Here is a 25,798-nt window from a genome sequence, read left to right as displayed (position 1 = left end):
ATCATCAAACTGGCAGATGAGAAGATCAGTGAGGACTGTAAGTCTGTGTTTGAACCCAAAGGTTTTTATTATTTGACACCCCCCCGTATTTTGAATGGTGTTAGTAGCTTAAACGGGGTTAAATAAATATTTAATGTCGACAGCAAAGCCATTTTGAAGTTAGCTTGTAAGTTAGCATTAGTGTTAGCCATCATTTCAGATGTTTGAAAACTAAAACCTGAGGGAGAGATATTTTTGTAGTAGACCCATGTTCAAGGACTCAGGTTGAAGTCAGAGTGGAACTAAGCGACTATAAGATCATGTTTAATTTTTATTTAGCTGAAGATGTGTTCTGGTCTCTTGGCTCGTTTTAATGCTGCTGCAGGCTGCCATGTATTTTAAACAACGCCACACATTAAGTAACAACATTTTAATTATACTCTATTTGGTGTTTACAGAAACAATGGATCAGAAAATTCCTTACGATGACTACCAGCTCCCAGTGGTATTCCTGCCCTCCTACGAGAACCCCCCAGCTTGGATCCCCCCACAGGAGGTAGCCCACTGTCTTCCACATATCTCCTATTATGCCTATATGTACATCACAAGTTGGGTCTTTTTTTTTTTCTTTTCTCATCGAGATAGCAGATTTTGATAACAGTAAGCATATATAGTGTGATCAAGTCCTTACAGGTGGTCATATCTGGGGTTGGAATTGTAACCCAAGATTCTGTTTACAGGCCACTCTTTGGTTTCTGTTGTCTGGTGACTCCAGTTGTTTCTTGAACCCGTTTTGGTGCTCACGGAAAGCTGATGAAGCCCTGTCTCTGTGTCCCTGTTCCTCTTATGAGATTATGCTTACTGACTCTTGAATGTGTAAAAAAGCTTTTCCTTTTTTTTTTTTTTTGTCTATGTTCATTTTAGCGGGTGCATCACCCAGAGTACAACAACGAGCTTACCCAGTTTCTGCCGCGTACAATTGTGCTGAAGAAACCTCCTGGAGCACAGCTGGGCTTCAACATCCGTGGGGGCAAGGCGTCACAGTTGGGGATCTTTATATCCAAGGTGTGTGTGTGTGTGCGTGTGTGTGTGTGTGTGTGTGTGTGTGTTGCCTGGGTATATTATCGTCTGTCCTTAATTTCATGCTTGTTTGCTCCATAATCAATTCTATATTTTGTGTATGATGCTTGCAATGTATCTACAGGTGGTACCCGACTCCGATGCCCACAGGGCAGGACTACAGGAAGGAGACCAGGTCCTTTCTGTAAATGAGGTGGATTTCCAAGACATAGAGCACTCAAGAGTAAGTCTAGCATCATGACTGTCAAGCTGAGATCGATACAAATGACACGTTTACTGCAAACAAGCTACAGTAGTCGCGCTTTACATGGACATGAATATTCTTAAGAATTTAGTTTTGCGATTTAAGCTGTATGTGGGAGCTCGAGGGGCGTGAGGGGGAGAAAACGGAAAAAGTGTGTAATGTATGATATTTCTTTGCACATTTCTAAATTAAAATATTGATCCAAAAGGAAAGCACATCAACATTACCAACCCCACATAGATATCTTTATTTATAACAGATTTACTATGATAGACGAAAACCCTTAATTTTTTTCTTGTTTGACTTTTGACGATGTTAAACGTAACATTTACTCACCTCTTGTTTAGCAGTTTGTCCGTATGCTGCTTGTTGCTGCAGCGTGTGGTCTATGAGTCAGACAAAACATCAAATAGGGACCGTACCTGTAGAGTTATCATCTACACACTACAGCAGGCTGGAGGTTTACTTGACTTTGACAACTGATTGTTTTCACACACAAACAACAGCAGATATTTACATGATAAATACAGACACAGCACACGACACAAAAGTTAAAGCCCTGTTTGTCACAAAGTTACCACACACACCGATATATCAACAATTCACGACCCTCTTTCTGATTGAAAGTTCATGAAAAACCTGTGTGTGTGTAAGTCTTTCCTGTCTGTACAGCTTACCTTCATGGCGCCGACTCACGTACTTTAACGCTGCTTTCTTTTCCCTGAGACTCTGCTCGGGGATTTCTTGGCAGTGCGTTTATTTTACAACACGATGATTCCATTTCTGTTAATCCCCGGATCAAATCTGATCCAAACGAATCGCGAATCAACTGTGACCTGTTGCACCACTTCTCCAGACCCTTCACATTTCACTTGTTTCTCCCTCCTCCCCTACAAAGTGCATCTCCTTCAAAATAGCCATATTGATTTCTAGAGCACGCTGCGTCATCAGGCAGTTGGCAAATGCCAACTTGTTGTTTCTTTTTGTTGTTGATGATTGCTTTTAAGAACATTTCTTCTTCCTCTCCAGGCTGTAGAGATACTGAAAACTGCACGAGAAATACTGATGCGAGTTCGCTTCTTTCCTTACAGTAAGTCTTTATAAACGTGTCATCATTTCAAAAATGGTAAGGAACATACAGTAATAATTGAGCTTTGTGTTGTCCAGTGTCTGTGAAGTACAACTGGTCAAACTATTTCAGTGAACTACTGTTGAGTTTGTCCCACGAGAGAAATCAATGTTGAGACCATAAATAAAAGATCCATCAGGTATGTCAGGTGTTACTTCATATGTTAAATGAGAGGCTTTTGTATTCCTTTGTCATCATTTACAATATGAGCCTGCTTTGTTTACAAACAAGTATAAAAAAGAAAAACAGTGTACTTGTTTATATTCAGATAAAGACAGATCGGCTCGACGTTTTTGTGCTCAGTTTGAGTGTGATGGCAGAGTCTCTTTTGAATTTGTAATGTGGGTCGTCCTTGTTGTCACTCTCGTGTGAAAATTCAACAGTAATTTTGTCTTTATGTGAAACCCGACCTTTTTTATGATTTGAGCCTTTGCAGAACTTTGATGCATTTTCCAGTATCCGCCTACTGTAGTTCTGCTGAGTGCGTACAACTACCAAAACAAAATAAGGAGCCTTTTGAGTCACTGAGTAATGTAACACGTGCAGGAGGTTATAGAAGGACATCCCTGCCATAGCTCGAGGATCGTTATGTTGTTTTGTTTTTTTTTGTCCCTCAGATTACCAACGACAGAAGGAGAGGACTGTACACTAGGTGGCACTAAAGAAAAAGAGAGAGACGTGGACAGACTCCTCGTAGCTTCGTCATCACCCTCCTCCCACAAACTCTGGCCTCCATTGTGCTTCAGCTTCCAATGACTGATGTATGACTAACAGAATCATTCAAAGTCCTTCGTGTAAGGACAACATCGACTCTGTTTTTACCCGTTTCTTTTCTCACCAAGGGATCTAATCACTCTTTTACACACTGTGACAAGATGAGGTTCTATTGACAGGAGGTCCTTTTTAAAGTTTATTATGATGTTATTAAAATTCAGGAATCGAAAAGCAGAGGGTAGAAGACATTTAACATAAATAATGATATCACTTGTACATCATTTCCAGTCGAGTATAACATTTTAATCCCTGAATAATTGGATTAACCATTACTTTATTCATGTTTTCACAAAGCATCCCGAAGTGATCTTAAACTTACACTTGAATTCAACAGAGTAGTATTTGTTTCATCTCTACAGCTTTGCCCTGATGCTGCTGTTTTAAAGTAAGGACATACTTTACACACGCAGGGACTGTGCTACAGGACTGTGCGGCGTTTGCATCTGCTAAACTGTTCAAACGAGTCTTTAAGACGACGTCTAATTCACATTCAACATTTAGGGGAAAGCTTTGTTAGAAACGGTGAAACTCATGTTACATTTTTCAAGTCATCATGTTTATACTGGTAGAATAGAGCACCGGCAGCATGATGACCGATTTTCTAAATTCCTTTTTCAGACCACATAAGATCTTAATTTCTGTCAGCACATAAAGACAATTTCAACCAAAAACTTAAAAAGTGCATCTGGAGGAAATTAACTGCCCTACCTATAATGATAAACCAGGCCAAAAATATATAAGGGTTATTATCTTATATTTTTAATGCATTTTATCTCATAAGAACTGAGAGCACCACGACCAAGGCAGAGAATTTAAACCTACAGAAAGATTGATTGTGTTTGACCACAATAGTTTTGTCACTAAATAGCTTATATTTTAAAACATAACACTACACTGATACTGCATGGTACAAAGATATGTTGTAAGAGCAAGTAATATTGCAGGATTTCCGATATTTATAGTATCACTGTGAATATAATACACATCCAGTTTTTAACGTACTTAATGTGTAGGACATTTGACGTATTGGAGTTTTGGCTTGCAGAGTTAAACCCGTTTCATAATGTCAAGTAATGATTTGGTTCATGTTTCATGCACACTTCTCTTTGGCAGAGTGACATTTGAGTTATTTAAAGCGTAAACTGTGTATTTGATGTGCACAATTATAAACCAACATTCTATTAAAGTGCATGATAACGGCACATTGTGTCCTGCAGGTCTCTTCGGTGGCAGGGCTTTAATGGAGTGTTCACTGGAGACCCTGTTAGCTGGATTTGATTTGAACTCAAGACTGTAGTGTGTTTTTAAATGTTCAATGTATGCTAAACCATACATTCAGCTTTCCTGTGCGTGTGAAGATTCATAAAAAAAAAAACAGTTGAATACTTGTTACTGCAGTTTACTGAACACTTTTTTTTTTACTGATACAAGTCGTATTCTTTTTGCTATCTTTCCAAACAATAAACTCTCTTGGATTTGCCATCTGATGAACCTTCTTAATAAAAATAAACATGATTTTAACATTTGAATAAGAAATAAAATGATTTGAACCTTAGTAAACTTTGTGTTTGTTCTAGGTGAGTGTGACACAGAGCTGACCAGTTTGCTCTGGTTCAAGTAGCCAAACTTGTTCTTCTTTGTGTCTGGGTTTCTCTTGAGGCCGGTTGACTGCATTCCTAGTAAGATGACATTGACAAAAGTCGAAGCATGTGAACCTTTGAGGTTTATTTTCTTAGAAAACCAAAGCCATGTAACATTCTTTAAGTCAACATCTTTGGATGGAAAAACCTTTCAAAAGGATGCAGCGCTACAGTGCACGTAATCCAGGCTGACAAGTAATAAATACGAGATATCCTTAATGGTCATTCCAATCCTTCAGGTAGCCGTCTTCAAAGCATCATAGAAACTTCGACATGATAAAACATCTACAGACCCCCTCCTTCAGTTCAAATAAAAGTCTGAATAGCTTTAAATAAGGATGAGGTCACAGTAAGTGTATCTAAATAAATATACTGGACCTTCAAACTGTCACGATTAACACTCAGAGAGAAAAAGGAAGCACAGTTATTGATCATATCTAGTTAAAATCATGAAAATATTAGTAATTGTGGGGGTAGTGAAGGTGTCGATGTCTGTGTGTAGTACATTTTGATCAACACTTCCCTACAAAAAAAACAACTTGATGCCAAATTCTGCTTAACAAACCTACAACCTTTAACATAACATTTCCAGTTAACATTCCAACATGTGTTTTAACAGTGCAACTAGCCAAATAAGTGTCATTAACAAATTAAAATGTGACTATTTTAAAATCAGACTTCCATCGTTTGGATTGGACAATCCTATAATAAAGGGATGACTTTAAAACAGTTTCCATCTGGTTCTAAAGTTATTAATATTGAAAATGTACAGTGAACTACTGACACAACGTACTAACTGATTCCCACTCACAGTTACTCATTAAGGAGGAAAGGCACAGGATTGATGATCTATGCTTAAATTCATTTTAAACTTGTTCTTGTATATTTTAAATAGCTGTAACTATAAAAAAAGGGCCTAACAGCAGACCCACTTTAGATGTAGTGCTGTAACTATGACCCATTCAAATGCCATCACCTCTTAGCCTGCACAACATTAAAAAAAAAAAAAAACCTTTAAAATAGAGCATGGCAGCAGACACTGGAGAGGTGTTTAGCTTAGTTTGACATGGACTGAATTGAATGGCAATTTGATCTGTGCTAGCTTCCGTTCTGTGCGACGGCTGTAAACACTTCATGCTCTTGCTCATCCATAAAGGCACACTGGTTAGGAAAATGTGACAAACATTCACAACTATTAAGGTGACATCATAAAGAGTCAGAGGTCTCAAGTCTGGTTAGTTTAAGAGTCTGTCTCCCAATCTCGTCCTTCCTTCTGTCACCGGGATTTAGCTGCTGTCCTCGTTGTCCTGAGGTTCCACTTTAGAGCTCTCGTCAATGTTTTCTAGTGATTCCGCCCTCTGTATGGACAGAAGGTTTGGATCCATCATGGGCAGGGTGTTCTGCTCCAGGTGCAGCCAGGGCTTTAGCTCTGGATAGTTCTGTCGTTTCCACTCTGGGTATTCCTGTCCCGCCTTGTGTACACTTTTCATCACCTGGAAGGCGTGAGCAGAGAGAACATATAATTACATGAGGGCAGCTGTCTTACAATGTGGGTCAAACACACCTCGATTCTCCTTTAGGAATAGTGATAAAGTTAGTAACTAATCACTGTCATAGATTTACAGGATCATGAGTCCAACCATTTGCAACTCCAGCACTATCTACATTCATGTTACATGTAACATAACATTATACATTTAGACATTTATTAGTGTAAGACAAATTATCTTGTTTCAACTATTATTATTTTTTTTTTAAACAAAGAAATTAGTTTCCCATGCTGTCGGTTTTTTCAGCAGATTTCAGAAACACTACAAATCTGGAAAGGTGTTACGTAACTCAAAAGAGACGCCATTAAAATGTGGACCTGAACAACAGTAGACTCAAACATGCTAAAACAAATTACATCACTGGCATCTAAATCACAGTAAACAAGGCAGCATATTCCGCTGCTGAAAAATGGAGCCAATGCAGAATTGCAAATACCTGAAGGTCCTCGAGTGTCTATTTGAGGCAGGCTGCAAAAGTCGCATGCACATATTCTGAATTGTCCTTTTCAATAAACATGTTTACAGCCTGGTTTACCAATGAATTTGGTTCAAATAGCCAATTTCTTTATCAACATACACACTATACCCAGGGTGATTTTTTTTAACTCATCCGTTCAGAGCATATTAAGGCTAAGAGTTATTCATAATAAGGGGCGTGGCTAATGCTACTGACAGGCGAGTTGGTTATAGCCGTTTGTCAAAAGACTTAACACCTGTCTCAGCATCTGCAGAGCCGTTTTTCAGGTTTACTGAAAGTTAGTTTAAGATCTCAAATCGACCATCATTGATTGGCTTCAAGAGTCCAAATCAGGAACCAAAGCCTGATGTCCTTAAAACCGTTTTATACGGAATTGATTTTTCATGAATCTGCTGTATCCAGAGAAAGTGTAATCTAAAAAGAACATTTTGAGATAGATTGTTCAGCAAGACATGTTTGTCAACATATTTTCATGAAATTCTTACATTTTTGAAAACACATCCAAAGACCTACAGTGATTATCATGAGGGGGGGGGGCTTCTGGACTTTGTAGTAAATACAAGATTTGTTATCCGTAAATCTGTTTCTAATCTGTTCTTGAATATTTAAGACCTGGTAAACTAATAAAAATATCTTGTTTTGGTCTCTATATCATTCTCAGCCTTTTGTATTAGAGAACTGAACAGCTTGAAGTTCTTAACGTTTCGTCCAACAAAACAAGCAACTTAAAGACATCACACTAGAACATTTAGCAGACCTTAAATCGTTCTTTTTAGACACTCCTTCGACAGAACAATAACAGATTAAGAAAAAATATATATACCCAATGGAATCAGTGGGTGTCTCACAGTAAACCTCAAATCTCTCATTTATAATCTTAGGAACCTGGAGCGGCCCCACAAACCTCAAGAGCTACATTTTTTAAAGCCTGCAAATCTGCATAAGTGCACTTTGTTCAATGTTTTTATACGTTTGTTCACATTTATGAGCTGTCCACAGCGTGGCTGAAATTATATATTTTTAGATAATTGCAGACTTGTAGTCACATGAAGATCATGTATTTTTAATGTAACCCTTCCATAATCTCCTTTCTTAATTTTACTGTTGAGAATTATTCTACTTACTCTTCTGAAGTAACTAAAAGTGATCTACAACCAATATTTACACTACTTTCACTCATTTGTCATACTGAAGTTATACGTTTTAGAGTTCAGTTCATAGAAACTACCCATACAGTCTTTACTCATACAGGTTTCTGTCAAGTAAAAAGGCAAAGATCACAATGACACATTCTCTCACTGTTACACTTTGGTCGAAATAGTTTCTTCTGCAGAGCATTTGAAACCTGGTGAACGAGTTCTGCCTGGAGTGAGAGCAAAACCGAGCTAAGATATTTCTTTGTCAGCAATCTTACCAGGATAGGCCCTTGAATTTAGTTTCTATGGACACCATTGTGCTTTTTAGACACATGAAACGTTCCCTCCCTTATGCGCACACACCTATTACACGCTTCTTAAACACCTCATGGACACACACCCACAGCAGTTCACACGTTGTGTATTTCCAACTGTATCTTTGTTAACTGTGCTGGATGTAAACAAAACACTCGTGTTATGTTACCAACCTTTGGAGCGAGGGCTTGAGATGCTTTGTTTACCAACCACTTCGGAAGAGAACCTGCAGCAAAGACATATGGGTAAACTTCAAGTAAAAACAGCTCGAGCATGAATCCCCGGTTAAAATATAATGCTCTTGACTTTTTGATTTTGGACTCACCTTTGGGGTCAGCTTGAGACAGGTAAATGAAAGTACAACTGTTTGGTCCTGTGGGCTTGATCAGATAACCAGTGAGGATGGAAATGGCCCTCACTAAATCGCTGCGAGGAGGATAATTCTATAATATGACCAAAAAAAGTTTTTAGTATAATGAGTATTATTAAAAAATAAAACATTAAAAAGGTGTCAGAGGTGTAGAAATTGCACATTTTAAAGGCGGTGTTTGCCATGTGCCTGGGGGTGTGAGGAGGAGGTGGCGTACCGGGTGTTTGACAGAGAAGTTAATGATGATGTACTCATCATCCATAACGCGCCATGAACGTAGACTCACAACATCTCTGTTTGTTATGGAAGGTGGACAACGCCCTGTTGAAAAGAAAAAAAAGATACAAAATCTGATTATATTGTATTTTTTAACTTAATGTGTTACTGTGTTCTTTCAACAGTCCACTAAATAAATGAGCCCTTGTGATGACAGTAAATAAACTGGTAGAACAACAGGTCGTTGGTCTTCTCTCCCTGAGGGCTATGGCAGCTAAAAAAAAAGTGTCAGCTGAAGAAATATTACAAATGTCAGTGAAAGGGACAACACTGCAATCGAAGGGATGGTTGAAGATAAAAGAATCTGATTTGAGCATGTAAATATAAAAGAGGAGCTTGGTAATGGGAAAATCATGGAAGCATTGTTTACATTTAAATATTATTTCAAAATAGTAGTCCATGTCGATCTATTATTTGAAAAGAATTTCAGACACCCCAGCAATGGCATACAAATATTGTTGTGTCTAATGCACCTCTTTTAGTCACTGAATCAATAACTTTGTATAGGTCATCATTGGATGTTAACTACTTTAAATAGATAGGAATTAGGATTTCAATTTAACTTATTACTGTCAGCAAAATATCTGTTTTCCAATATAGGCAAGTGGCAGAGAATATCTTTGAAATCTCAAATAAAAACACCAATATTGAATGTCCCTTCTCTGGGTTGCATTTCCATGTGAAACTGGGTCAGGCCCCACACCAGACTTGTTTCTGGTGGCACAAACACACAGGAGGTGTTTGGTGAGATTCCGTAGAAAATAAATAAATAAATAAATAAATAGTACGTACATGAGTAGTAGCCCACATCAGCGTTGGTAGAGAGCCGGGCAATGTCAAAACTCTCCAGCATGGCTGGGTCCCATTGCCTACGGTACGTGCCGTCATGAAGGACATCATACATGGTTGCAGCTGACACATCGTTGATTGTCATTTTACACTGGGGACACACACACACACACACACACACACACACACACACACACACACACACACACACACACACACACACACACACACACACACACACACACACACACACACACACACACACACACACACACACACACACACACACACACACACACACACACACACATGTAAATGTCAAGTTCCCAACACATTACCTAAAGAGAAGTATGAAAGCCTAAAACAGTCTACAGATGATGATCATTTAAATGTGGACTCACCTTGATCTTGTGGATTTTCTGTGGGTGATTTGCTTTGCTTGCAGGAACTTCGACCCACACTTGCATCCCATTTTTATCATATTTGCTCGACCAGTTGCCTCCTGATAAGCACTGCTTTTTGAAGTCAGCAAAGGCCGCTTTATCTGGTAAAATACTCGGCTGAAGAGTCATGTTTTTTTTGTTTCTATAAAAAAAAAAGTCCTTAAAAATATATAAACCTTTTTCCTCAATAAAGGTATAGCTGGTTATTTGGCAGGTAGAGCGATCTGTTTGGTATTGGCCTGCTGAGCTGAAGAAGTTTAATGACTCTGTGCGGGGAGTTACCACGAATATATAGGCGACTCGTTCACCAATCAGGTCGAGCAGGATTTTTGTCATTCCTTCAAAACGCCTCTCCGCCTAGTGTGACGTCAGCACTTCCTGAATGCAGGTGTGCTACGCAGGTGCGTCATGAATAAAAAGTGTCGCGTCTACAGACACAATCTGAGAGGATACTACTTCCAAACACTGACTCACATTTTCTTTTTTTAAATCCTAGCTTGCACAACATTTTAAAGGCGGAATGAATATCCAAAGAAGAAGTTATGAAAATGTGAGAGCACAGCTGTGACTTTTAAAGTGTGAAAGACAAACAAGGGGCCTCATCGAGTGGGCTGAACACTGTGGGTGTCGATAAATCCACTATCATCACGACATAAATCATTTGTTTTCATCTTAGACTGAATAAGTCATCTTGACTGGACCTACAAGTGTAACCTCAACTTTTTAAAGTAGACTCGCCAAAGGTTCGTATCTTGTGTCATTATTTAATTAAGGATGTTAATATCTTCATTTCTTTAACACCTGTGAATTGGAACTACATAAATATTGTTTATAGAGCTGAGGTCTACTGGTGTAAATAAACAAGTAGGATCTAGTTAGCATTATGCACTCCATTAAATGAGTCATTTTTAATCATATGCTCTTAGAAAGATGAGGCCTACACAAGTGTAAAGTGCAAACTCATGTTCATACTAAGCCACGCCCTCCTCTTGCGCCATGCCAGTGATGCACAGCCCAATGAGTTTCAATGTTGGGGGGGAAAAAAAGAAAGGAAAAAAAAAGTTTTAGCGTTGGGATGTGACGGAAACACACCTTCAACGTTTCTTTGCTTTTGTATCCTTTCTTTCAGTGTTTTTAAAACACATTATGAACCCGTCAGGGAATTCAGATCACATTTACCTGTTATGATGGGCCATACAGCTATTGTCAATTTAAGGACCAACTTAGTAAAAATAGACATGATCATTTCACTCAGGTTCTGAAAATTACACTTTGTGACAAAAACTGATGGAAAATGACCAGCACCAGGAGCTTTGATTATAGAAGAACTTCACAGAGTAAGGGAATACAAATGTTGATTTTGGTGAAATATCTTTATTTATTCCATGTGATAGGTCTACACTTGTGTTTCTTTAACTCTCCTCTTAATACATCAGATAATAGTACATTATTCACACAAACGTTGCTAAACACGAGTAGACAGCATATTTCAAATGGACAGACACAATTCAGAAGAGCACAAAGCTGAGTAATTAGTCAGTGACGAGTTATAGAAGAGCTGCTCATGTTAAAATGGTTGTTCAACATAATTAAACACTAATATTTTTAAATCCATTTTTAAAACCTGGACTTTTCAAAACAAGCTACAGCAAATGACCAGTGTCTTTTGTTGTACCATGGCTAGCTAATAGGTTTGTGTTACACTGAGTGAGTGTGTGTGTGTTTTTGTGTGTTAAGACAGGCCTGAATGTCACTTTTCAGTTGAGCCCCAGCAGACACGCAAACAATAAATAAAATAAACTTTCCACATGCGTGTCAGCGTCCTTACTTTTGGTCAAGCATTCCATGTTATCTGTATGTCCTGTATAAAATAAATAAACAAACATAAAACCGATAGTCCTACACAGGCAAGAGCAATACAGCAAAGGATACTGCAGCAAACTTCTCTGCATTTTTTTTTACAGCACTGAGTTAATAAGCATTAAGCTGTACTGGAGGACTTTATCTACCAGCTCTACAAAACATCTAGTGAAGCCATGAACCGGTCACCAGGCTTCTTTCATTATTTTACAATATTGTGGCTTGATTCAGTGCACAACGTTGGTGAACAAACAAGCAAGGCATCTGTGTTCTTATCCATATAAATCCTGCATGGTGAGCATGCTGCATGTTTTTGCAATAGTGTCATCAACAAAACACAAATTATCGATGAGATGGTGGGCACGGGGGGGTCATAGTGACCAAAGTGACTACTTTCCAAAAGCGTGGAAAAAATAAACACTATTTCAATTTCCTACATCAGGGGTATCTAATAACTGAAAACTCTTCCTCCCACATGTCAATATGCGTGCAGCTTACTTTACTATATAGGAAGGACAATTGCTATAGTTTTAAAACAGTTAGCTTCTGGTTAGTAGCTCTCTAATAAAGTTGGGATGACTTCCCTCTGATGACGACAACTTACATATCCTTTCTGCAGATTCAAATGCGGTTTCCGAGATTTTCAATTTGGTCTTATTACCAACACACTGATGTGTTAGGCAGTTGAAGCCTACAGCCGTTAAGGTTTGAAGATACCTATTTAGAGAAAAATTGGCCAAACAGGCCTAATGATGGTAAGCAATTGTGTTAATTTACTGTCTTTACATCTTCAATATAAGAAAAAAAGTCAAGAAAAAGTCTTAGCGATAGAATAGTTTGAGGCAAGCTTGCCATCCAAAATAAAAATGTTAAATACAAAGGGCCGAGAACTCAGCCTGACAGAGTCATTTAAATAATCCCAAGCAGTATTACTTTACAACAAGGACAAGAGTAACAGCACTAAGAATCCAAACTGTGCAATAACTCATGAGCGGTTAGCTATGTCAGTCTGCAATCTTATATAATGCCATGCAACTGGATGAAAATCTGAACATATCATTGTAATTATTCCTTACTTTGAATTTTTACTTTTGAACCATTTTTTTCTCCAGATTATCTGTTTCAACACAGTAACGCACATCCACACGGTTACTCTCAAAAGTCACTGAGTTGAGAAGGAAAAAAAAAAAGAAGAAAAAAAAGACGAGCCCTCCATCCCATCGGCGGTGTGCCATGGTCGGAGAGAGTGGCCACTGAGAGACAAGCTGTTGGTGTGGAGGAGACAGGCGGGGCGAGGGTGAGGTGTACTAGCATGAGCAGCTGCTCTCAGTAACAGTCATCTCTGGCTGTTTCTCGAGTTTGATGTCGATCACTGAAAGGACCTGGTTAAGAAACAACAAGGATGATTTTGCAAATTTCACTTCTGCATTTCCCGTGCTGCTGTCTGACACACATTTCTACTTGAAAATTCTCTCACTGCTGCCGAGAAAAAAAGGCAACTGTTTCCAGCTTGTCTGCTATGGTGGTGTTAAAGCTAAGGAAATAATCCCGAGTAAGACAGCTATTGTTGTCTCTTAAAAGGATACTGTCTTCTTTGCTTTTCTCTGGTGTGCTGTCCATCCCGGGCAATGCAGCAGCAACGCGACGGAACAGCTGCAAAACAGAGTCAGAGAAATGTAAACAAACATAATTGAAAAGGTCCTCCTGGAATGGACAACAATGTTAAAAGTATTCAGACAGGGGTGGGTCAACTGAATTAAATCACTACTTATGATTATGCCATAATGACCAAGATTCAGAATCAGCTTTATTGGACAAGTTTGCATGCACATAGTAGGCATTTGACTCTGGTTTAACACTACTCCAGATGTATATGTTTTTGGTAAACTCATTAGAGAAACAGTTTCTACATAAAGTAACCATCCAGAATAAGTCACGTTAGTCTATTTTGTAAGAGGCAAACACAAAAAGCCGTGATAAAGAAAAAAGGATCATTGTGATTGCGAGTAAAGATAACAGCATGAGCGTGAAGGTTGACGTGCTAGCTCCTCCACTCAGTAAATCCATTATCATACCAGAAACATTTTGAAAATCTGCTCAATTTTACAGAAGTCAGACAGAAAAGGCATTCAAGAAAAAAAATGAAGCAATCATAAATAACCCTTTGAGGACCAAGAAATCTGATACTGATGCATCCAATGGCAAACTGATAACTGTACTGAGAATGCTAAGACGTGTTGTATTCAGCCAAGTGGGAGGGGGGGGAAAAAGAAGGGAAAGGAGCGGTGTGAAAGTGAGGGCAGAATTGGCTCAAACACCTATAGAGATCACAGTCTCTACCTGTTTGACATTGTAGCCAGTCTTTGCGCTGGTTTCAATGAACATGACATTCAGTTCCTTAGCTCTCTGCTCGCCCTCCTCCGTGGTGATCTGTCTGCTCAGGTAGAGGGGGAGGAGGGGGGGGGGCGGTTGGTGGACGAATGGACAAATATGGAAGAAGAATCGCAACGCCAAAAGGAGAGGAGAAGGATGGAGAGAGAGAGAGAGAGAAAAACAAAGAGAGCTCAACTCAGAATCATATTTGAGTGGAAAAGAGAGAGAGAGAGAGAGAGAGAGAGGCTAGTTTAGTTTTACAGACAGACGGAGAGAAAGACAGAGGGAGAGAAGCTGCTGTGCTGAGTAAAGATGAAGCAGCAGGAAAAAAAAAACATTTCACTCATTCAATCAACAGCCACACTGAACCATATAATGAATTCATGGAAGAGCTGCACATCGCAGATGGAACAGGTTGACCCTCCCTGACCTAACGGACCTCACGCCTGTCACGGCTATTTGTCAGTGTTACGCCTGCTGTTGCTGCTGGACACCAACCTGTTTGACGTTATAGCCAGCCTTGGCACTGGTCTCTATGTACATCACATTGAGCTCTCGAGCTTTCCTCTCTGCCGCCTCAACAGAAACTTGCCTGCCATGGTCCCGGGAAGGGAGGGGGAGGGAGTGGAGTAAGATGTTGAGGGGAAACACACACACACACAAAAAAAAAAATTAAAAAATGACATGGAGAAAACAGAGCAGGAAAGGTGAACAAAAAAAAGTAAAACAGAACAGAAATGTGATCAAATCATAAGAAAAGAAAATATCTAAATAGAAGTACTTTAGTAGTTTATTTAAAAACAAAAAAAAGCAGGAGTATGAATAATATCAAGGGATGACAAGTCAAAACTGGATGAGATGCACTGCAGGGAAGAAAAGTGGGATTCCAGGCTTTGGCATAGTTTATATACTCATTATTAAAAATGTTAGAATATTAGTCCAGCTTCACACTGGCTGTGTGTTGGCTACTGCGTGTGCAACTCTGGCTCATGGTACTCAGACAGGCTGTGTGTTGGCTGAATCAAAACCCTATTTTCCCCTCTATAAAGACCATGAACTTGTTTTGTTTATGTAGAAATTTCTTGGCTTTACGTTTGCTGTAAAAATTTATTCTTGACAAGAAGTAAACTGTAATTGCAAATCCTAATCCGAATAAACGTTATTAAAGTAAATTCCTCTTCACTCCAGCAGGCTGTTTGTTGACACTGACATGTTGTGACGAGTCTTTATACAAGCTTTGAGGGCTGAGCTCTTCAGAAACAAACTTATATGAGCGCTCTGCAGGCTGCTGTATGAAGCAGCAAGATTAACTTCCCCGTGATGTTTCACCTTTAATCTGTGTGTCGTGCACGTTTAATGGGCAGACGTGAGATCCCGCCTCTGTACTGCCTTCAGAGGCCTGACAGAGGTGAGCGGCCCACGCGTTTGATTTTAAGTATCGTTTTGCAAGCAATCCTGCAAGCTGCCTTGAGATTAACTTTATTAACAACTGTTCGAGAAAAACGCAGTATTTAGGATATTACTTTATTGATCCCCAATGGGGGAAAACAATTTTTTACAGGGGAGTTTCTACACAGAAATGCCAACCCACGCTTTTAATTTGGAAATCATACCGGAAGTGTAAACATACTTTCATGTTCATGCCTGTCCCAGGCTCCACTGATATAAATATTAAATACTGTCAATAATGCTAGAAATATCATTTTACTGTCTATTTGTCAGAGAGCGTGCAGTTTAGATTTGTCATTTCTCATGCTGGCTTACTAAAACCTACAACTTTTTAACATCAACACTGAAATAAAAAACAGAGCCAACACACAGCGTGTCTCAAACCAACATGAATCTGTTTTTTGTTTTTTTCAATCAAGCCAAATTGAACATTAAACATAGCCATGCGACTCTTTCACACATCTCACTCAACCGTGTACCTTTTATCTGCCAAGTCTGTTTTGTTCCCAACAAGCATGATAATGACATCACTTCCTCTCTCTGTTCTAACGTCATCAATCCATTTAGATGTTTGTTGGAATGAATTAAGATCTGTGGATAAAAAAAAAAAATGCATACACAAAATTACTTTAAACAACATGCAGCTTTACAACACATTTGGTATCAATTTGTTGTTGTTGTTTTTTTTGACAGCGTGCACAAGCAAAGAGAACTCTTCATTAAAAAGGCAGACAACAAGTTCAGTTAACATTAGATTTGTTGTGGTGTTAATAAGCAAAAGTATTAAGAAAAGAAGCCTGAAGAAGAAAAACATACTGAAGGTTATAAACAGAAATATATAAAGTAACTAAGCCAATAGAATTGTCTTCAAATTGTTTTAGACCCCTCCAGAAAGCTTGAGATTACAGCCCTGACTCACTGGTGATGTCATAAACAACCACGGCAATGGTAGAGTCACGGATGTAGCTGGGAATTAGGCTACGAAAACGCTCCTGTCCAGCAGTGTCCCAAAGCTGGAGTCGGACCTGAGGATTGGAGCGGAAGAACAGAAAAGGACAAGGAGGTGGAGATAAAAGAGGGGAAATCGGGAACAAGAAAGTGGAGAAAAGGACAGACATGAAGGCACTGCAAGCCAAGCAGCAGAGATGAATATGGTCTTTGATGGAGGAATGACCAGCATGCACAAAAGAAATGAAAATAGGAGGCCTTGCTCAATCAATATCTACAACTGCTTGTACCCATGAGATCCTTTACAAAGACAGTTTCTGTTATTCCTTCCATCAGCCTCATATGTGAAAGCATTTAGGAGGCACAGACCCCCCTGGACATAGTTGGAGAAATTCTTTAGTAACACTTTGGTTGAATCAAGCAGTCTGGATTATCATGCTGTCCAGCGGGGTTTGGCATGCTAGTAAACGTTCTTTTTTTTGGTCCTTTCACAAACTAAGTGAAGGACAAGGAGGTGAGGCAAGGCCATGATACCTACTGGCTATGTCATAAACCACCACAGCAGCAGCTGAGTCGCGGATGTAACTGGGGATGAGGCTGCGGAAACGCTCCTGTCCGGCAGTATCCCAGAGCTGCAGCCGAATCTGTGGCCAGCCATGAAATGAATGAGTGAAGGTGGGTAATGGGGCATTTCATGACCCAGTCAGGGAATGGAAGGAAACAAACTTGAAATAAAGATGGGAACTAACAACACGATCACATTTCTAACAAAATGAGCAGAGAAATCAAGGAAAAATATGAAGACCATGAAAAAATGGTGGATGGGAAATAAATGGTGGCTGCTATATACTAAGCACATTCAAGCTCTTAAACTTAGCTTTCCAAATGTTTAAGTTCATTTATTCCACAGACGTCAGTGACAAAGTGCTTCACAATGACACATTATACAGAAAATATCTATCAATAGCTACAACTAAGATGAAAGTTACAACGGAAATATCCAGGACTTACCGTGCGATCTTCTAAGTACATGGTTTTTGATAAAAAGTCAATTCCAATTGTTGCCTGTGAAAAAAAAACCCGATACATCATTTGATTGTTATTAATTTTGACAAATAATTATATAAATGTACATAAAAAAAATACCTGATAAGTGTTGTCAAAACTGTCATACATGAACCTGGTGATGAGTGAGGTCTTACCAACTGTGAAAACACAAAAACAAAGAGACATGTTTCTTGAACATCTATATCAACATTTCACAGTAGGGTTAGGCTTCATCTAGTACAGTTTCGTATCGTAAGAGAAAAACAGTCATTATGGCTCAGAGACAGCAGGCCTACATGAAGATGAGTAAAAGGCCAATATCATTGATGCAATGTGCACTGCTGAACCCACACGGTGAGCTGGCAGTATGGGTGGAGCCATTCGTTTCAGAAAATGAAAAAAAAAAAAAACTTTTTTATTTCTTAATGAGAGACAGAAATTACCCTACACAATATTCACTTTAGTTTACACGTAATGTGTATAAATGCTCACTCACACCGAGCTCACATTAAATGGTCGGGTATAGGCCGCTCACTCTGCTCACGAGCCGCTCACTCAGCTTACGAGCCGACGTGGCTCTGCGAGCTGCTAACAGCTAGCTAGCTAGCGACTTGAAAAGCGCTAACTTTCAATGACGAGATGTGAAACTCCACAGTCATAAATGCATGTTAGGTATGTAGTTCAGAAGAAGAGGTTCGTATGTTACACTTGGCATCCACTTTAATTCATTTAGTGTACATAAAGTCTATAAACCGACATTAGCTATAGTTAAAGAAATGCACTCGCTAGCTGCTTTTAGCATTTTAACCAGCTAACGACAGCACTGAGCTTACAGCGTTAACTACAAACAAACACATCAGTGGAAACATTACAATCAATAATGGTTTGAGACTGAAACTCTGGCACTTATTGACATTTATCTTGACAAATCGGGAGATTTAGCTATAGCATAGCAATTTACCATAGCATGCTATATACTGTGACATCTTTAGAAATGACATGTCTGCTATGTCATTATCTATACAAGACACCACATTCTTTAATACTGTAATGTTTACACTCCGCTTTGCTTCACCATTATGTGTTGTAGTTCAGAGACAATCTATCCCGATAGCCCGAAGAAAAATAGCTGGATAAGCTAGTCAGCTAGGTTACATCGTAGCCACTTTTCTTTACAACATCTTCCTCACATCCGATCAAAAAAAGTTTTTTTCTGCTCACCACTCTGTTCACCGAGAAAGACGAGCTTGAACTTTCGGAGAGGGTTTCCAAACTCTCCGCCGCCGGTCGTGGTTGACATTTTGAATATAAAACAAACAACCAGCTTCCTAGCTGACTCTGCTAATGATGTGGTGTCTAGACCGAAGAGGAGCAGGGACTGTATCTTCATCCACTCAGCGCTATTGTTTTCTTAAACACACAGAAGTGAAACAGCGCCACCAAGAGGCGAAGATGGGCAGACATATGTCTATCTCCTCATACAGAAAGACGAGGGATCTGAAGGTAAACTTTTAAAATGATTCCTTTTTTTAAAGGAGTCCTACGTGCAATGTAACACTGGAGAGTTAAGAATCTCATCCACCCCCCCTTCTCAACTTGTACTTGTTTTTGATTATGCATTTATTTTTGCTGTACTACAAATAATCCAATTGTATATTGCTCTATTGTTGCTCCTTACTCTCACAACTGAGAACTTGGGTGGGGTGGGAGAAGTTGAGAGTAACAATGTTGTGAACATGCAACCGAAACAAAAAGCATGTGGGAAAATTGGGGAAACAATGTGTTTATTCAGTTTTCTGTCAATCAACAGCAACACAAGTACAATTCTTTTGGATATTCCTCCCACAGCTGTACAGTCCTTCAAAACACATCATGGCTCTAAAGACAGCAATACATCTTATGGATAAATGAAGCTTTCCATTTGAATTATTTATAACACTTAAAAACAAAAAGTCTATCCTCTATTCTAAGAGCCTTTTCTAAAATGAAGAACATTTGACAATACATGTTAATCTTTTTTGCTACAATAGCATGCAGAGACATTTCACAGTTTGCATCATTTTCCAGTGAAAGAGCTCTGATGGGAATGTTCAATAAAATGAAGATGTACAGGAGAAATAAGAACTTTGAAGTGACTCGTCGACACCCAGTGCTGTTCTTCAATAATGTTGAGTTCCTTTTTGTTCTATATTGTCTTTCAGAGACGTGATTTTCCTTTGCTTCTTGTCTCAGTTGTCCATGGACTCGATTGAAATGTCTGTCCTGGCAGCATGTAAACGACAAAACAACTGGTTACAACATTACCCCATGGAATCCTTTTATCTCATTTTTACATATACAGTCATGGGAAAGACATGTTACGCTAACATAATGCACAGGACTCATTTGGCATGTGTAATTCAAGTGCATACAGTAATAGCTATGATACAAAATAAAACCATCACTGCTTTAGAACTAACATACTACATACTGCTATCCACCATACTTATGTGGCAGCCATTTTTCTCTGATGCCACTCAATGTGGTAATTAAAACATTTGTTTTGATGTTGTTCATTGTTTGAAAGTGTGATATAAAGAGACTAAATGATTTGATTCCACAGAAGAAATGAAGACAAATGCATAAACACCTAACTAATAGTTATGTAAGCTAACTTACAGATTTGTCTATAGTGCTAGAATAAATAATATTTAGCCATTTCATAGTTAGCTATGAAATGATTGAATGGTAATAGAAGTTGTGTTTGCTAGCTATGGATTAGATGGGTTTTCAGATTTTGAATTATTTTTCACTTTTGAGTCTCTGATAAATTACGATAAGAGAAATGCTTTTTTTTTTTTTTTTTTTTTAATACCACCCTGGGATACAGCAGCACACCATTAGAACAACATAAAAACTTTACAGCCAAAGTCCATAAAACATTTATAATTATTGTAATCCTTGACCTTTTATTGTGTTATGAATTAGATGTGAAAAGTCTTCTCAATCCTTCAGGTAGACTTATTTATTTCATAGAGAGCACCTGAGTGGCCCTTAAAGAAATAGCGTGAAACTATGGGAGGTGACCTCACCTGACTAAAGAGGCTTTTATTCCAATTTGCTGTAGGTCATAAAACACAAACACACAGGAGAAAAATATCAGCTGCATGTCACAAACATCAAAGCCACGAGAAAATACACGTTTTCCACAGAGACTCTTTTATACTCACACTTCTGCTCAGGATAAAGCAATGGAAGGATAAAGGGTAAGACAAAAAATATACATTATAATCATTCAATACTGTTCATTTTCTTCAAGTGAAATGTCATATTCAGGACACATCAATGGTCAACTGTATACCAAAATCACTCCGCTCACCTGCAGGTTTTGGGGACATCAGAGTCAAAGGAAGCTCCAAAGTGACGTCACTAAAAAAAGAAAATTGTTGTTAAAAATGTATATTCATGCTAGTAACATGAATCGCAAAAGTAAGAAAATCATAAATCGATATTTACCCTCCTGTCAGGCCACCCAGAAGGCTTTTGGAAAACAAAGAGGGACTCATTTTAGTCTGCACAAACAGATCTGATATCATGCATGAACATGTTTATTTAAGCCTTACCCTCCGCTGGACACCATCAGTGTGATCTTGAGTTTATAGGAGACAAGGATTCCCTGCATCTCCTTTTCTCCTTGGCTCCTGTGAGGACACAAGAATAGTTTATGGTTCAGAGTTGAGGGATTTAGGCCTAAGTCACGATAAGTGGATGACGCTGTGTAGAGTTGTATCACCACTTCTCACACTCCACAATAAGAGGATGAAAACCTGCCCAGAGCTCACTGTAAGCCCTCTGAGGTTAGACCATGAGTGACTTACAGGGTGGTGGATGCTAGGTGGGTGTCCTCGTCTTTTAGTCTCCCGTCCACTGCAAGGCCGCGTTTCTCCTGGTTGTTGGCCAGCAGAGGGGTTATTTGGAAGGACTTATCCAATGTCGAGTTTGCGTTTACTGTCTCCCTGTGTAAAGCAATTAAACACAAATATACATAAATGATCAGATGTAACTTCACAGTGATTTCATTTAAGCTAGTTTTGAAGTTTTGAATTTGCAAAGTTTAGCTGTGTAGCTAACTCCAGGAACAGGAGTTTTAGATATGTCATGGTGCTGAATGTAACTTCATAAATGAATCCAATTGAATCTGTAAAGAGTCCCGTTTTCTCCTTAAAGCCTCATTTGATTCAGTGAAAGCCTTACCCAAACTCCTCAGTGCAGACTGCCTTGGTGTAAGTGTCAGATGAGTACAGCACCACATTTGTTGCCTGCTCAACTAAAAGACAAGAAGAACATTTTAAGTCATTCTGCCTCTTCCTTTCATTGGAGCTACAAAACAGAAATGATCATGAAATTAGTCTCAATCAATCTTTAACCATGAACAGTACTCACCAGACACTTTGATTTTCTTCACAATCTTGGTGGTTTCATTGTTGACTTTAACTTTGACAGTGATTGGATCTCCATGGTAGTAAATCTAAAATAAAAGTTTGTTGTGATTCATTTTTTAATCCATTTAGGCAATTTGTAAAGCTAAAAATGAAGTATATAGATGTCAATAAACCTCTTTTTCAAGGGAGGCCTCCAGGTGAATAGGCTTGTCAGTCATCATAAACTGCTTGGAGATATCAGCTTTTGCTCCAGCCTTGTTGCTGGCAGGTGCATACTGTATTTTGCGGACCATCAGGCGACATGTGTCCCTAAGACGAGAAAAACAAGAGTCAGGTTTCGCCCTCTTTCTGCGTAGCCTGAGGATGCAACTCATTCGATTTTAGCTTTTGGCATACATACTTCTTTTCAACTTCATCTGCATTCTCGGCCGCGTTAGCGATATATCCTTTTACCTCAAAGTCCACACCACAGGCCTACGATAGAACAACAACCACATAAAGGATCAGCTTGTCAAATATTTGTTGAGTTGTGCATGAAACAGAATTAAAGCAAGTATTAGTACCTTGCCAGCATCATTTGGCCCAGGCTGTAAGGAGACTGAACATGGCAGATCTGTTGGCATCTGAAACAAGTAGAAACAAGGCAAACTTAAGAAATGAGGTTTTAGCTTGATGGCTGTGAGTGAGGTAAAGTCCTGAATATTAATATAACATATCACTAACAATGAATTAAATAATGTATTTTGAAACCAAATAAGTTATTTCCTTCTCACCTGGAAAGAAAAGGGACATCCCTGCTCTCCGACTTTCTTTAGGAGTGACTCCTGCATTGGGGATTTGGTTGTGCTTTCACCTGTAGGTGGATACACCTGAACCCGCTTGATCCAGATGTCTCTCCTGAAGGACAGCCCGATAACATCCAAGTCATCGCTTCCATAACGGAAGGCACAGGCAAGGTAGACAAATACTGCAGGAAAGAAGAAAGATTTATTTCATTGTTTCCATCCTGACTCTATGTCCTTAAACATATGGCATTGGCAGAGATTTAGATATAATTACCTTTTCTGCCTTCAAGGCCAGAGGGGTCCACTTTGATAACACCGTCTGCAAATTAGTGAAGAAAAAAAACCCCCAGAAACATGAGGAAAAACAAGACAACATTTATTGTATATGAGGTGAGTAAATGTGAGGATGTAGAGACAGTCTTTGTTCCACACACCAACTACTTCCACTGAATCCACATTGTCCACAAAGTCTCTCTTCCCCAAGTAAAGGGTAATCTGAGGGAAACAGAGAAAAGCAGAGAGGAAAGCAGTCACTCATCTGCCAAGGTTACAAAAGTAGAGAAGTTATTTCTGGGAGTTGGAAGAGCTACATAGAAAATGCACTCCTCCCTTTAACCAAGAGTCACCCTGTAATGACAATATTATAGAGGCCACTTACATGTCCGTTGCCGCTGGTCTTCTTGAATACTCTGAAAAGGAAGAAGGAAAAGACAGTGAATGGAACTTCTATTTCACACTTTAGGCCACATTAATAAAACAAAAAACCACTCATGACTCAAAATAACTTCTGTTACACCTGGAGATCATCATGTTTAGCTCATACCCCCTCCCATAGTTGTCATTTCTAATTAGAGGGGCCCCCTCCCCCAACACCTTTGAGCATGGATTAGTGCCTTAAAGTGGAAAAGCCCCAGCTGGCCCACGTATCTAATCTTAAACAGCAAGATTTTTAAGTCAGCACATTATACGTTTCCTGTAATTTGCATACTCTTTACAAGCTCATGTTTGTAGTATGTCTATCTCTATAACTATTACAATGCTTCTGCAAAGAGTCAAAATGACTTCATTCTGATATCGAATAGGAAATGTAAAGTGTGTGAAATTCTGATTCAATACTCCAAAATGTGAAGAGACCAGTGATACATAACCTTGTGAGAGCAATCCTCTGCTCTGTGCATATAACCTTAAGCAAATGACTAATCCTCTGTGTTGTCTGCCCTTTTGGTTGTATGCCGAATAATCCTTTTAAAACTTTTCCTTTATCTTGTCCCTCCTCTAAGATCAAATCCACAAATAATCCGGATTTATCTTTGCACAAGTGCTCAAGGAGTCTTAGAGACTCCGCATGCCTCTGCCAAGATGTTAAATTCTTACATATAAATCACTGGGCTTCATTGATCCCTGCATAGGTCGTGACCCTGTTTCCTTCAAGTTAGCTAATAACAAATGAGTCTCTTAAATGAACGAATAAAAGATAATTCAGGGATTGATAAGGATCTGCCTCTTCATTTTCAGACAGCATAAATAAAAACACTTCTATACTTGCCAAATAATATTGCTATGAGTAAATGAATGACAACCAGATAAGATGAAGGAAAACCTGCAGAATGAATGAATTTAAAGCACTGAAACACGTTATACTCACTTTGACATGTTGATGCGAGGTTGAAGATCAGGTCTGCAAATAAACAAAGAGGAGTGTGTTACTTTATATTCATCTATAGACAAGAGCAACAGGTCAAGTACTATTTGAGAGCCTACTTCTTATTGAAATGTTATAAATGAAACTTTTTATTGCCATGTTATTTTCAACATGGTTCAGTTATTTCAGAGTGTGTCCATTATGAGGACACTGAGGAGTACTTGTACTTTTGTAATTCAAATCAATGGAAGTCATATGATCCATGGGATAGTCCTCAAACTTTGTATATTGTGAAATATTGATTATCTTATGTCATTTACAGAAGCTTATTATCAGAAGCAGAAGAAGCAGCGCACTTACCGTGTCCTCTGGTCTCTCAGGGAATCTTCTCCGCTGTTGTCTGTAATCCGTCACGGCGTGTTGACAGCGTGTGGGAGAGTGGGAATCACTGTTTGCTTTTATACCATGACCTCCCAACCTTGGAGCCCTACCTTCAGCTTACCAAGCCTCCAAAGAAGGCTGTTTGAAAGAAAATCTGATTAATGCATTAGAACGGGACCGATTTGGTGCTCAGCGTGTGTAAAAATAATGTTGTGTTTGTGACGATTTGGGGGTGGGTGGGAATAGACATGGACAGTAACACACAGTCCATGTCCTAGAGTTAAGCAGTGGTGGTCACCTGGTGTTTGTGCTTTTTCAGATAAATGTATATTATAGATATAATTATAGATACGGGACATGAATAGAATTGCTTAATGCTCAAAATGTAAACATAAGGTCCTATATTAAGCTTAAGCTAAATATAAAGGACCTAAGTGCAGGAACAACTTCAATGTTTTTGTCCCTGCTGGAAAATATGTTTTGCAGCTACATAAAACATTAAAACATATAGTGAACACAAGTTCAGAGACTCGGGTACAAACATTAAAATAGATGAATACAGGGATACTTTAAGTATCTACCGGACAGTATGTACTACTGTCACATGTATTTAATCAATCATGAAATCTGCCTGCAACTGCATGTCGTGCTTAATTTTAACACGTTTTGAGATTGAACCTCATGCATCG

The 25,798-nt window shown here is 38.9% G+C and overlaps 5 protein-coding genes across 10 annotated transcripts in view; 2 read left to right on the top strand and 3 right to left on the bottom strand.

Annotated features, from left to right (window-relative positions):
• Positions 1-404: 404 nt before the first annotated feature.
• pdzd11 (PDZ domain containing 11) lies at positions 405-4,408 on the top strand. Its single transcript, XM_079352324.1, has 5 exons — positions 405-535; positions 904-1,044; positions 1,184-1,282; positions 2,333-2,393; positions 3,050-4,408. Exons 1-5 carry the CDS (start codon positions 443-445, stop codon positions 3,082-3,084), a joined length of 429 nt encoding a protein of 142 aa, XP_079208450.1. The 5' UTR covers positions 405-442; the 3' UTR covers positions 3,085-4,408.
• Positions 4,409-4,916: 508 nt separating this feature from the next.
• Positions 4,917-10,604, bottom strand: stard14 (START domain containing 14). The gene is made up of 6 exons (XM_079352323.1): positions 10,162-10,604; positions 9,764-9,911; positions 8,913-9,016; positions 8,651-8,768; positions 8,499-8,551; positions 4,917-6,339 (listed from the first exon to the last, which is right to left on the bottom strand). The coding sequence occupies exons 1-6, from the start codon at positions 10,537-10,539 to the stop codon at positions 6,133-6,135; spliced, it is 1,008 nt and encodes a 335-aa protein (XP_079208449.1). The 5' UTR covers positions 10,540-10,604; the 3' UTR covers positions 4,917-6,132.
• Positions 10,605-11,557: 953 nt separating this feature from the next.
• On the bottom strand, positions 11,558-19,358 carry rab41 (RAB41, member RAS oncogene family). 5 transcript variants are annotated; one of them, XM_079352374.1, is made up of 8 exons: positions 19,102-19,358; positions 17,980-18,038; positions 17,845-17,898; positions 17,372-17,477; positions 16,365-16,476; positions 14,404-14,497; positions 13,650-13,716; positions 11,558-13,435 (listed from the first exon to the last, which is right to left on the bottom strand). In XM_079352374.1, exons 1-8 carry the CDS (start codon positions 19,268-19,270, stop codon positions 13,371-13,373), a joined length of 726 nt encoding a protein of 241 aa, XP_079208500.1. In that variant the 5' UTR covers positions 19,271-19,358; the 3' UTR covers positions 11,558-13,370. The 5 variants fall into 5 exon arrangements, 4 of the variants coding, with proteins under 4 accessions (XP_079208500.1, XP_079208499.1, XP_079208498.1 ...); XM_079352373.1 differs by lacking the exon at positions 14,404-14,497 and adding an exon at positions 14,935-15,028 and having other exon boundaries at positions 19,102-19,355; XM_079352372.1 differs by lacking the exon at positions 17,372-17,477 and adding an exon at positions 16,805-16,910 and having other exon boundaries at positions 19,102-19,351.
• The window catches only part of inppl1b (inositol polyphosphate phosphatase-like 1b), a 29,549-nt gene continuing 23,047 nt past the window's right edge, over positions 19,297-25,798 (top strand). For both annotated transcript variants that reach the window (XM_079352369.1, XM_079352368.1), the window contains exon 1: positions 19,297-19,383. The gene's annotated coding sequence lies outside the window, so the exon portion shown is untranslated. The remainder of the gene's footprint in view (positions 19,384-25,798) is intronic.
• arr3b (arrestin 3b, retinal (X-arrestin)) lies at positions 19,648-25,797 on the bottom strand. Its single transcript, XM_079352370.1, has 16 exons — positions 25,089-25,797; positions 24,732-24,764; positions 23,745-23,775; positions 23,521-23,581; positions 23,361-23,405; positions 23,075-23,268; positions 22,865-22,924; positions 22,702-22,775; positions 22,475-22,610; positions 22,303-22,387; positions 22,114-22,186; positions 21,738-21,875; positions 21,483-21,560; positions 21,376-21,399; positions 21,230-21,288; positions 19,648-20,137 (listed from the first exon to the last, which is right to left on the bottom strand). The coding sequence occupies exons 2-16, from the start codon at positions 24,737-24,739 to the stop codon at positions 20,109-20,111; spliced, it is 1,095 nt and encodes a 364-aa protein (XP_079208496.1). The 5' UTR covers positions 24,740-24,764; positions 25,089-25,797; the 3' UTR covers positions 19,648-20,108.

The sequence above is a fragment of the Symphodus melops genome, assembly GCF_947650265.1.
Source record: "Symphodus melops genome assembly, chromosome: 9".
Lineage (NCBI taxonomy): Eukaryota > Metazoa > Chordata > Actinopteri > Labriformes > Labridae > Symphodus > Symphodus melops.
The sequence above is the reverse complement of the archived record's forward strand: the minus strand, read 5'-3'. Positions and strand labels throughout refer to the sequence as shown.

What these genes read in the sequence shown, in the direction of transcription:
- rab41 (XM_079352374.1), bottom strand. Translation starts at nt 19,270, where the DNA reads ATGAAGATACAGTCCCTGCTCCTCTTCGGTCTAGACACCACATCATTA. An exon ending in GTTTTGACAACACTTATCAG is followed by an intron (nt 17,899 to 17,979) that starts GTATTTTTTTTA and finishes TTTTTTTCACAG; the next exon opens with GCAACAATTGGAATTGACTT. An exon ending in CTGGCTACAATGTCAAACAG is followed by an intron (nt 13,717 to 14,403) that starts GTAGAGACTGTG and finishes TCTGTTTTGCAG; the next exon opens with CTGTTCCGTCGCGTTGCTGC.
- stard14 (XM_079352323.1), bottom strand. Translation starts at nt 10,539, where the DNA reads ATGACAAAAATCCTGCTCGACCTGATTGGTGAACGAGTCGCCTATATA. An exon ending in AGAAAATCCACAAGATCAAG is followed by an intron (nt 9,912 to 10,161) that starts GTGAGTCCACAT and finishes GTGTGTCCCCAG; the next exon opens with TGTAAAATGACAATCAACGA. An exon ending in GTCTCAAGCTGACCCCAAAG is followed by an intron (nt 8,552 to 8,650) that starts GTGAGTCCAAAA and finishes TCTTTGCTGCAG; the next exon opens with GTTCTCTTCCGAAGTGGTTG.
- pdzd11 (XM_079352324.1), top strand. Translation starts at nt 443, where the DNA reads ATGGATCAGAAAATTCCTTACGATGACTACCAGCTCCCAGTGGTATTC. An exon ending in AAGACATAGAGCACTCAAGA is followed by an intron (nt 1,283 to 2,332) that starts GTAAGTCTAGCA and finishes CTTCCTCTCCAG; the next exon opens with GCTGTAGAGATACTGAAAAC. An exon ending in AGTTCGCTTCTTTCCTTACA is followed by an intron (nt 2,394 to 3,049) that starts GTAAGTCTTTAT and finishes TTTGTCCCTCAG; the next exon opens with ATTACCAACGACAGAAGGAG.
- arr3b (XM_079352370.1), bottom strand. An exon ending in TGGCCTTGAAGGCAGAAAAG is followed by an intron (nt 23,269 to 23,360) that starts GTAATTATATCT and finishes TCTTTCCTGCAG; the next exon opens with TATTTGTCTACCTTGCCTGT. An exon ending in CACCTAGCATCCACCACCCT is followed by an intron (nt 21,561 to 21,737) that starts GTAAGTCACTCA and finishes GTGTCCTCACAG; the next exon opens with GAGCCAAGGAGAAAAGGAGA.